This window comes from Ctenopharyngodon idella, chromosome 5 (assembly GCF_019924925.1).
Source record: "Ctenopharyngodon idella isolate HZGC_01 chromosome 5, HZGC01, whole genome shotgun sequence".
Lineage (NCBI taxonomy): Eukaryota > Metazoa > Chordata > Actinopteri > Cypriniformes > Xenocyprididae > Ctenopharyngodon > Ctenopharyngodon idella.
This window is the reverse complement of record NC_067224.1, coordinates 37,431,430-37,443,573: the sequence shown is the minus strand read 5'-3', so window position 1 is coordinate 37,443,573 and position 12,144 is coordinate 37,431,430. Positions and strand designations below refer to the sequence as shown.

Below are 12,144 nucleotides of genomic sequence, written 5' to 3'. Positions count from 1 at the left end.
ACATATTTAGACTCAATTATTGAAATACTGTGTCATATCACTAACAAACAAACCAGTACCAAAAAGTATCATGGTATTGAAATAAAGGTACCATAAGAGGGTTTTCTCACCAATACCATTGAAGAACCATTTTGGGTTCTCCAAATAACTTTTCAGTAAGCAGTTCTTAAAAGAACCAACTTTTTTTCACTAGAAAGAACATTTGATGGAATGGAAAGGTTCCATGGATGTTAAAGGTTCTTCATGGAACCATCAATGCCAATAAAGAACCTTTACTTTTAAGAATGTACCATGATGTATTTCAAAATACCATAGTATTACCATCTGATACCATCACTGTACCACAAAAGTACTTTTTTGTAATGGGCTTAAAGAGATTAGAATTTTAAAAAAAAATCCAACATGCTCAACGAAAAAACGTGCCTCATTTTTGCAAAATTCGAGAAACATACCTATACAATTCACTGCCGTTTCCAGCTGGAATAAACACTAGAGGCAGTAAAACACCAACAACTTGTATTCCTTTTCAAACAAATTATAATTACAGGGGCAGATTTTCGATTAATAAAGACGTTCGTGCAGTTGTTGTACAATACTATGTTATGACCTCAAAACACCTTTACTCGATTGAAATCGCATGGTTATCTCACATTTGCTTTTGTTAACACTTTTAGCGCCACTCACCAGACATTTCATTCCTGAACTGCCGCGATACGTACAACAACCAATATAATAAAACGTTGCCAGATTCACATGCTTTTACTGCCACTTAATGGACAGAAATTGCAGAAATGTCGCCACAGGTACGTTTTTCCAATGAGCCTGTTTTTCCTCATGAAATGAAGTAAACCTTAGTAAATTTCAGGCAAAAAGATCTCACCTCTTTCTCTAACAGTATCTCTATGTCGTGCACTTGAAAGAAGTCAGAGGAGCGCAACTGCAGCTGCTCAGCTGTGCTCTCTAAAGACTGAAGAAAAGCATCAAATCAATATTATTATGCCTGCTGCATTTTAGCACACGTGTGGTCAAAATAAAACTTTATATTGGAAAAGCAGTCTTATGTTAAATATATATTTTAAACCTGAGATCCCACACTGTTCTATGGACTGTTCTGTGTACAAACCTTACTCAGTTTAGGCCTGTCGTAAGGCAGATGTTTGTCCATGGTGCACATCACTATGCGGTCAGTGAAACCCTCCTGCCTCAGAGTCTCAGCGCACACCAGAGCAGCAGGACCTGAGTGAGAACATCAACAGAGGTCAGAGCAGGTGTTTGACACAAGTGTAACTTAATCAATGAACTAATAACAATGGTAACCAATGAACACAGACAAAGAAAACCGATCTAGAAATAGTGAAAACCAACTCAAGCAAACACAAGGAGGTCATATTTCATAATATTATGTCATTTTTGTCTTGAATAACGTGAAATGCTGCATGTTGTGATGTAAGGTAAATGTATGTGTAGTTTATTGAGCTGACTGCGATGTCAGTTTTTTACTAGTGGCTATCTTTATCTTGAACTCTAATCTGAATATAAATGCATGATTTTAGCTGATGATTTGGATGTTATCTCTCACATTTTATCTTTATTTTAACTTAACAATCAGTAATTGCATTGTCTTGTTTAAAGATGGCATGCAACCTTTGGACCTGTCTAGTCTGTACTAAATGTAGAAATTCAGCTCCTTATCTACGCTGCCATAAAACATGTACAAGAAACAAAAATAAAATCAGTTTGGGACAGGAAATGATGTAAAAAAATGGCTCAGTTTGAGTATTTTTCTTTGTCATGGCATGTTAAAGTACATTTCATTGTACATCATCCAGTTACGTCTCCCACATGTAAATAGATTAGACAATATGAGCAGGAAGCAATTTCAGTTTTACTGTGTATTGAAAAATACTGTATATAACCCAGTTGACAAGGTTAGTGGATTGTAAAAGCTACAGCCGTAAGCTACACATGTAAGCTGTACAAAGGTTTACTACTCAAAACATCCTAGGGTGAATCCACTAAAATTTTTCATGCAAAAATTAGTTATTTCAGTCTTATTACCTAAAATCCAGTTTAACCAGACACAAGTGCTTTTCACACTTGAAATAGTTAACCCTGGGTCATTAAACCCTGGGTAAACGGAACCCTGGATTATCTTGCTTCACGTTTCACACCGCTCATAATTTACTGGGGGTTAACTATAAATCCCGGGTATTCATAAGATGACGTTTCACATGATACATTCCCAAACCAAGGGTTAACATTCTTATTTGCTGTGTCATTGTCATTGATTGAACAAGTGCAGTGCTCAAGCTATTTATATAAAAGCTCATATTAGCTATAGATTGCTGACCGTACTGTCTGTTTCTGTTACCTGGGTTTAAAAGCGGGGTTTAGAACAACGATAGCCCGGGTTAAGTGCAGTGTGAAAAGCCCTATATAGGGCTTGAAATAGCTAACCCTGGATAATTCTAAACCCCAGATAAACGGAATCCTGGGTTATCTTGCTTCACGTTTCACATTGCTCATAATTTACCCGGGGTTAACAATGGCCACGTTCACACTGTCAGTTTTTGGGATTGACAACCGCATTTACTTACAGGTGTGAGTCTCGAAATGTCCCGTTCACACAGCAACTTACAGTAGCGTCTGGAACACTGTCTGTATGAACGTGCAATGAGAGTCAAGCCCGTATTCTCTTACTAGTAACCATAGCGACAGTGAACAACATAATATTAAAGATGGCGACGTCCATAAAACTGAAAAGTCTCATCACTTTTGACATGACAAGAGACCAATTGGACCGCGAGTGTATTGGATCTAACACCTTAAGATGACGCACAGCTCATATCTCTGTCGCTGTAAGTTACCGAAAGCGAAACCACATATAAAACACTGGCTCTCTTGCACTGTATGACGTGACAGACAACTAGTAGTCCAGTCCGGTTCCGTTCACACAGCGCGAAAATTCAGAGAATGCGGTTGTGAGTCCTGAAAATTTACGGGTGTGAGTTCGGTTATAGAATGCGGTTGTCACACCCATAAATAACCGTACTGTGTGTGAACGTAACCGTATTAAGGGCTCAGGACTGACAACTGTATTCTGCTGATGTGTGAACGTGGCCAATAAATCCTGGGTATTCATAAGCTGATGTTTCACATTGTACATTCCTAAATCCTGGGTTAACGTTCTTATTTGCATATTTGCGGTGTCAGTGTCATTGATTGGATAAACTCAGCACGTGACCCGTTTTTCTTCACTCAGATTGTCGCGTTTTCTCTCAGCATTTGACATTTTTCCTCTCAAATGCTGAATTTACTGTTATATACAATGCGCAGTGTTTTTCCGTGACTGTCCAAAGCAGGCAAATATGAGTATGTGATTGGTTGTCTGTTGCTAAGTGTCTAGCTGTAACATTCTAACATCTCATCATTTCACACTGTACAACTTTGTCACCACAATGCGGGGTTAACACTGCAAAAGCCGTGCTAACCCTGCTGCGGAGCAGGGTTTCATAACCCCAGGTAAAAAGCGATGCTAACCCTGCATCTAAAATACAAGTGTGAAACGTTCCTTTATCCGTGGTTAAAAGTGGTGTTTAGAACGACCCGGGGTTAAGCGCAGTGTGAAAAGCCCTTCTGTGCGCTATAATAGCACTGTGCCTTGAATACTTTAATTAATGAATTATTGTAAACATGCATCCTTTTAATGAACATGCACTGAGATTGATTCCTCTCCAGAACAACACAGACAGTTCACAGAAATAAACAACGCTATCTAGTGAATTCACCCCTATGTTAGTGCATTTTATAACATTATGGTTGCAACCTGATCCAATAATCAGAACGTGGCTGAATCCAGTGCTGGAATTGATGACAGCTGAACATTTTGACATGGCCTTTGACCGCCGCTGAGTCTGAAGGGCCTGTCAGAAAACAAACATTCCCCACATCACCATTTACAACTGTTGTTAAATATAACTCTCTTTACACACATACTCCAGACACAGAGAGACTCTTTACCTGCTTGTTTGCTCTTATTATCACCTTCTCCTTTTCGACTCTGACCTGAAATAGTGAGGAAAAAAAATGACATGACAGATTATTACATAACAGTGGGATTATAAAAACACCCCCACTGTTTTAGTGATGACACATACTGAGGTTCATTTTCTCTCCTCTAAACAGCAGTATGTACTCCCTCTATGTCTTGTTGGGAATATGCATTTTTTTCAAATCAATAGGTCTTATTCATTATTTGTGCATCAACCTGTGAACATTTTCACACAAAAAAATCATGATTCTTATATTATCTTATAGTTGTATATTACTTCCATATGGAAATGACTTTGACACACTTATCTCTGACTGAAAACAGAATGCTCCCTGCTTCCTGAATAACTAAACATATAAACTTGAATCGAATTGAACTGAATGATTCATCAATAAGTTCACACATATTATTTTCTAAATGTAGCTCAATTTTCCAAAATGCAAATACACTAACATCACAAGCTACAGCAGAACAACAGTCCTTAAGGACCCAGTGGAAGTTCGAGGTTGAAGAGGAATGTGTTCGTTACCTGGAAGGTAGGCAAACTGTCTAGGCCAGGAAAATCCTCAATATCACCCGTAGCGATGTTGAAACATGCCCCATGCCATGGACATCGCACATGTCCTTTTGATAGCACACCTAGAGGAGAACTGCTTTTCAATACACAGTAATACTGAAAGAACAATCTGTTTTGCTATTTGATAAGGCGTGTTTTATAGCAACATGTTATAAAATACAGCCAAATATTTAAAGTGATTTCACTAAATAGACAACATTCAGTCCAAATAGTTGATCTCTGAGAGCTATTGGTATCCCAAGCTATGGAATGTAGAGGACCAGGAGAGCTCCACAGGATGCCCCTCACCTTTGACCAGTGGAGCCCCATAATGTGGGCACTTGTGTCCCATTGCAAAGAATTCTCCATGTTCCTTAATGAGCAGAGCACGACCTGCACCCAAATCCACCTCACGCATTCTGCCAAACACAACAGAACACATATGATCAGCAGAGATCTAATGTCAAAACGCAACCCAATATTGATACATTCAAAGGTTACAACTGAAGTACGTCATTTATGCACCACACTTCCACATTAAAAAACTTAAATCATTTTTTTGTGGTTTTAATGCCTCTGTCTCTTAGCTTTGATGACATCTATATGCTAGCGTACTCCTGGTACACAGATATAAGCATTTAAAATGTACAATCTTTCTCTTCCTGGAGCAAAACTACTGATGACATCACTTATGCTCATTAATATTTGCAAACTTTTGTCCAATAAAATGCTCTTTAGAATGAGAATGTCCATGTAGCAAACTGGCAATTAACAGTTTGGTTTTGCTGGGTTATGGTGTAAACTAAAGGCTAATTTCATGGATCAGTGTTTTGTTTTAATGGGGAATAAATTAAAATAGCAAAGAAAATTGTTCATCAAATTATTTAATGTGGTGTTAAAGGTCTCGGAATTTAAAAATCATTTGAATTGTTAGTTGTGATGTACTAAAGACATCTACTGTACTCTCTTAAAGGTTCTTTATTGGAATCTATGAAGAACCTTTAACATCCATGGAACCCACAAAAAAGGTTTTTTATAGTGGAAAAAGGTTCTTCAGGTTAATAAAATGTTCTTCACACTAAGAAAAAATGGTTCTTTTAAGAACTGTTCACTGAAAGGTTCTTTGGGGAACCCAAAATTTGGTATCGAGTGCAACAATCAGGTTCTGGAAGTAAAAACTTAATTGAGTTTCTTCATAGGGATTTTTAATGATAACTTATAAACCTTCAAATACAGACTCACTTTGAGCTACAAGGTTGTTAATCAATGGCATTTGCTTCTGTTGAAGCCATCAGCCCACATTATTTCAACTTGTTCTTAAAATAATTGTTTAACAATGGAATTCCTGGTGAAAACTACATTACCCATGATGCTGTACAGAAAATTCCACCAATCATTTGCCACAATCAAAACGGCCCAAAAGAGCTTGTTAGCTCCACCCAATCCCATGAAGCACTGCAAGACAATTTTTACATTTTTAAATGAGTAGTTTTATTTTTCTCCATTGTTTTAATTCAATTATGCTGTTCGCAATGCTTCATGGGATTGTAGTTGTTTCCCTCATTAAAGCCATTAACTATACAGTCTTGTACCTTTTGATTTTTAAATACTTCTTTGCTTAAAATCAAAGTTTGTAATGTTGTGATTCACCTCGTAGATGCTTGGCTTGGTTCATGGCTTAAAATGCTTTAATAAAGACTTTTTTTTAAATCCCTATGGGAGTGATGAATGGAAAAACTTACTGTCCATTCTCAAGGTCTTTTACGTGGCAGACTGATGCCTCTATGTAATCTCTGTGTTTACGCTGCGGCCGCAGGGTCATGCTGTCCTCGTCGGAACAGTGTCCCAGAGATCCGTTGGGTCTGCATTCTGAAAACGGACTGGCCTTTCCATTGGGAGACATCAGGTCCACCTCCTTCTCTTTGTCCAAAAGATTGAGCTCAACTTTGACCTCTACTGCAACAAAATTGCATGAGTACAAAAGAGAATAAGACAAGATTCTGTTCTTCAGACAACTAATCAATTTGTTTGCTAAATTTAAATGTAATCCCCTGTCACCTTTAATTGGAGCAATTAAGGGCAAATTATGTGCAATGACAAAATAGATAGCATTTTTAACATGTGCCTCACTGGCTTAAGGCAGACTTGTCATGTTTGATGTTTTAGAACAAATTCAAGTGAAATTTAACCTAATATACACTCTTCAAAATAAAGGTCCCAAAAGGGGATTTTGACAGCAATGCCATAGAAGAACCATTTTCGGTTCCCCAAAAAAAACCTTTAGTGAACCATTCTTAAAAAAAACAAAAACATTTTGTCTTAGTGTGAAGAACATTTTAACAATCTACAGAACCTTTTTCCACTATAAAGAATCTTTTTCGCAATGGAATGGTTCCATGGATGTTAAAGGTTCTTCATGGAGCCATAAATGCCAATAAAGAACCTTTATTTTTTTAAGAGTGTATAAGTACAGTGCTTATTTCTCTGTAGTCTTTAGAAATAGCATCTTAAATTCGGACAGAGCTTGGAGAAGAACATTGGAAGCTGAAGCACCATTTAATCTATACAGTCTTTATAGTAGGCGATTGTGCAATGTGCTTCCATTACAGTTCGATCTTGCTGGCTTTCTCTCTGGCCGGAAAAATGTGCTGAGGGCCTGCTTCTTATGCCTTAATCACACAGGAATTCACACCTGCTGAGTGAAGCTTAATTAAAATCAATGGAAAATCATGCAAGATGACTGAGCCGGCGGAGGAAAGGAAAGAAAAGAAAACTCGCCATCGCAGAGCTGGCTCCAGACGCTTTGTTTTCGATGTCAGAACTAAGAAAAAATAACATCTGACAGATCATTTAGTGAACATACTCTAAGGGCTCATTTAATAAAAGAAACCACACTCAAAATCTCATTCCCTTATTCTACCTACAAGAAAGTAATAATCTATAGACATAAACGACAATCATCAAATATGTGCAGTCTATTTCAGCCGTTTCAGCAGTGGGCCAGTGATCTAATAACTACTGTCTAATAACTATGTTCCCATTCCCACTCTAACTTTGAAGGTAATCATTTTAATATCAATGACAGCTCAACAAAATGGGCAGAAAGTTTTTCCATTAATTTGGATTTGGAATCAACATCATACTGCTTCTAAGTTAACTTTTTTTGTAGCAGGGAAGAGTTTGAAATACTGATTACATACAGGTAACTCTCAAAAAAATAAAAATTTTGCCCCAAACACGTTTTTGTGTGTCCATTTAGATGCAAATAAGCTCAGCCCCCTTTTCAAAAGCTTTACCAGCTCACGCTTTGGTTGCTCAACAACAACAAAGCTGGAGAATCTCACGCTGTCAAAATGACGATTGTCAGTAACGGTGTTCGGCGTTACATTGTTCAAACCGGAGTCGGACACTGATGGAGAGACTCAGGAAGAAGTTACAACTTTTAGAATGCAACTGGACATTTCTGAATGGTTAGTGGATAAATTTATGTAGTTGCTGTGGAGTTGATTCAACTCATCGACTAGCATGTGCCGTCATGTTAATCTTTTGTGCAAATCCAGCGTTGAATAGACCCTTGTTTGTGAAGCAGTCCGGCGTAAAATGACGACATGGTAACGACACTCTACTACAACAACTCTTTCTCTTCTCTAAAGCAGTCCAACATGGCCTCACTCCCTTTGTTGCGTGTCACAGGGGGCAGAGTTTATGTAACTTTTGGGGTTTGTGATGTCACCAACCCGGGAAGAAGCTTGTTGTAGTTCCAACCAGCTGTTTGTTGTAGTCCTTAAAAAGCAATTAAAAGAAAATAAAAGAAAATATCTCCCTTTGCACTGAACTTTGAGCATTGTAACTTTGCAGATGTTGTTTATGCTCAAACAGCAACAGTACACACTAACTAAAGTTAAAAAAGTGAAATCTTAATCAAGGACCCCTTTAATGAATAGAAAGAACAGCATTTAGAAATCTTGTGTAACATTATGAATGTCTTTACTGCCACTTTTGATCAATTTAATGCATCCTTGCTGAATAAATTCCTGGACTTTTCAGGCCCAAATGGCACCATTTCTTGAGAATGTCCCACACTCACTGTACTCGAGATGACAGAAACCTTAATAGATTAACATTTTGTTAGTGATATAATCACTGAGTGATCCTGGTGCTCTGACTGTATGTTCAAAACAGAATAGAAAGTCATAGGCATTTCTTAGGCAATTTTCCAAGCACACTGACTGACTGGCTCGGACCCTTCAGTCTCTCTCTGTGCTTTCTGAAATCCAACACCCACAATCACACTTTCACAACTAAATCGTTGGACAGATGAAAGGTGTTTCGCTGCCCCTTGGTAGTGCCCCCTCCCCCAGCCACCATAGAAGAAAAACAGCGATACATTGTGAAACATTCGAAACACAACTCATATTCCACTGTCTAATCCCCTTGAACACAGCAATTAAGAGCATTAAAATTCCTCCTGCACTAAAGGAAAGCCACATCACAACAGCAGTCAGGGGCCATGTTAACCGACCTATATATAGGTGGAGACACAAGTCTCAATTATTACAAAATTTATTCAACAGGGAATGCTATCACAATGAGGGTTATGCTCATCACCTGGTTTGGGTTTGGAGAGGCATCCTCCCATGGTGGGCCCGGAGTGAAGCCAGGTGGCCCGATGAGAGGGAAGCCCAGGATGGGTGTTAGCGGGGCTGGGCAGATCAGAAGCACAGGGTGAGCCGCTGGCCCTGGAGGAGGTGAAGGCAGCGCTGCAGGGGGGAAATTTTGGCCCGTCGGGCCCACACGGCCATCTCAGAGATCAGCGACTATACATGATACACAGCCTGAGAAAAGACAACATATAATAGTTTGGTTGTGTGCATCTAATTTACAGTTTCCTTTTATACACCATTGCCTTGCTATTAAACCATTGTGTTTTGGAGGCTGATATTCCCACCAGGCTTATAACTAGCTTAACCAGCAAGATGTTCTCGACAAAGATTTTTTTTTTAAAATGGTGACCATTTCTTTCTGTTGTGAAATGAACACAAGGTTGTACACAGAAAACATTCCCGTTGAGTAATTGTCCATGACTGATACACTTGCCTCTCTTTGAACCTGCAGCAATATGGCTATTGCGCAAACATTCTTTAGATGTTTATGTCAAGTCTAATGAAATGCAAATGTTATAAAAGTGTAGATGATGATGGGAACCCTGCCAACTGACAGAATGTAACATTAAGGTCAGAAGGGTTATAACAACTTACTATCATTTTATTGCAAAAATTGTGTTTAGTGACAAACGTCCTCTTGGAGAATTGCAAGAATCCAGCAGGGGGACAGGGATACAATTGGTCCTGTTAAAATATTAAAAGTTAAAGGTTTTTGTTAAAATAATTTCTCCTATCCAAGTTTAATGCTCAGAGATAACTAAGCCAGGGTGATGGATCACTGTAACTAAAGATATATTTAAAGCAAATACACTAGTCAAAATATACATAAACTGTAAACTTGTCCTTCAAATCTGAATGTTGTTCCAGGATCAACAAGGATGTTGATGATCCAAGAACATGTTGCACTTGGTGAAATCACATTCACCATTCAGGTCTACCCTACGTTATGGGGACAAAATGTCCCCAAAAAGATGGCAATATCTGAAGTTCTTGTCCTTATGGACATTTTTTGTCCCCCCTATGAGGAAAATAGCTTATAAATCATACTAAGTGATGTTTTTTGAATGTAAAAATGCAGAAAGCTTTCTGTGATGGGTAGGTTTAGGGTTAGGGTTAGGGTATAGAATATACAGTTTGTACAGTATAAAAATCATTATGTCTATGGAATGTCCCCATAAAACATGGAAACCCAACGTGTGTGTATGAGAGAGAGAGAGAGAGAGAGAGAGAGAGAGAGAGAGAGACTGAGATCTGGAATGACAAAGTATGAGTTCATACATATGCATGTGCATGCATCTTAAATAAAACTCTAAAATCTTAAAATCTAATTGTTCTCAGTTTTCCACTTGAATCTTTTTTCAGCCCTTTTCCAGAGTTAACCATTACCCTCACTGACATCTCCAAAGTACCTTCACTCGAGAAGTTCTTGTTTCACGGCCTTCAAAGTACTCTGTTTACAAACAAAATTTCTTTCTTTTTTCTGTTTCTGTTTTTCTGGAGGATGACAGGGATAAAAATCACTGATTTCAGCCTCATATAACATGAGCTTAAATGCCTCAGCATCAGGGCCTAAGCTCAAGAGCCACTTGATATTCACATCACACCCAAAGGTCTGTGAAGTGGCGAGTAAAAAACAAAAGTTTGCCTTAATTAAGGAAAGGAACTGTTCCACAAACAAAACAGGAGCAGATGCACCAAACTTTGGGGACCTTTAAAACACAAGCTTTGAGAGCTGCCACATAAAACAGATTTGATGATCTGCTGGATATGGTGCACATTTTGAAGTGAATCATATAAAAAGTTGAAAAAGAATTCAAATGAACAGAATTTACTCTCTTGGCTCTAAATTCTCCGCTCATCGCCCTCAGAGCTTTGCACTGCTCTGCCTTGTTTATTGTAAATAGAGATAGCAGTATGAAAAAACACATTCTTTTATCAATCCCAAAAGCATCAACAAAATGGACTGCTTGTAAAAAAAAAAAAAAAAGCAAAAAATAGACTGCCTCCCTCTTCCTGTTGGCAGAAAAGAGCCATTTCTGCTATTCCTGAAGAATTTATGAAAATCTCCATAGCAACTGTGAATCTGTCTATAGAAGCTGTGCACAATGCATTATGGTTTATGGCTTGCATGAAGGTAAATAAATAAGGTGGTAATTTTCTTCCACCATCTCTCTCGCTCTTACCCATGTCCTTTTACTATATATAAGAATACATTTATCAACTACAATAAACCTATATTCTCACTAAAAGCTACTCATAGGGTGAATCTCAACATGTCCTTGTCACAGTTCTCCCCAAAATCAATAGAAATGCTTTAAGAAATTATATTCTGCATTAAGCCCATTGTGACATTATTTTCATGAAATTTAAGCATTCTCAGTACCATATGTTTTTGTGTAATTCTCTTTGCTCACTATTGCAATACAGTAATTAATTAAAAAAAAAAAATTATTTATATTTAAATGATCAATTAAAGGCAGAACAACAAATAATACAATGATCTATGAATAATAAATCTTTATTTAATTATTGTAATGAGAATGAAATTTTATTGCACTACAGTAATGAGAATTAGAGAGGAAAATGTGCCATAATATCACAATGCAAAATATGAGTTGGACATGTTCTCGACAGGTTGCATCAGATTCACCCACTAAGCAACAAACTAACTTACTACATTATTTGTTTGTCACAATACTCCTTACTGATTAGCACAGGCTATTAAAAGTGCTACATTGTCACATTGCTTTGCTTACAACTGAGTGAATCACGTACCGACTTCTTTGTAGGATCAACTGCTGGCTTTTCTGGGCAATCGGGCATCAAGCCCCAAATATTTCACTTTTTCCCCTAAAGTAGGTTAATCAGATTTT

The 12,144-nt window shown here is 37.8% G+C and overlaps 1 protein-coding gene across 2 annotated transcripts in view; it reads right to left on the bottom strand.

Moving 5' to 3' along the window:
* LOC127513265 (apoptosis-inducing factor 3) overlaps nt 1-12,144 on the bottom strand; it is a 34,720-nt gene that overhangs the window by 13,492 nt on the left and 9,084 nt on the right. The window contains exons 3-10 of one of the 2 annotated variants that reach the window (XM_051894937.1): nt 9,216-9,442; nt 6,350-6,563; nt 4,917-5,026; nt 4,581-4,690; nt 4,021-4,065; nt 3,827-3,923; nt 1,124-1,236; nt 881-967 (exon numbers count right to left, since the gene is read on the bottom strand). In XM_051894937.1, the coding sequence (XP_051750897.1) occupies nt 881-967; nt 1,124-1,236; nt 3,827-3,923; nt 4,021-4,065; nt 4,581-4,690; nt 4,917-5,026; nt 6,350-6,563; nt 9,216-9,246 (807 nt within the window). In that variant the 5' untranslated portion in view covers nt 9,247-9,442. The remainder of the gene's footprint in view (nt 1-880; nt 968-1,123; nt 1,237-3,826; nt 3,924-4,020; nt 4,066-4,580; nt 4,691-4,916; nt 5,027-6,349; nt 6,564-9,215; nt 9,443-12,144) is intronic. The other variant, XM_051894938.1, reaches the window with a different exon arrangement.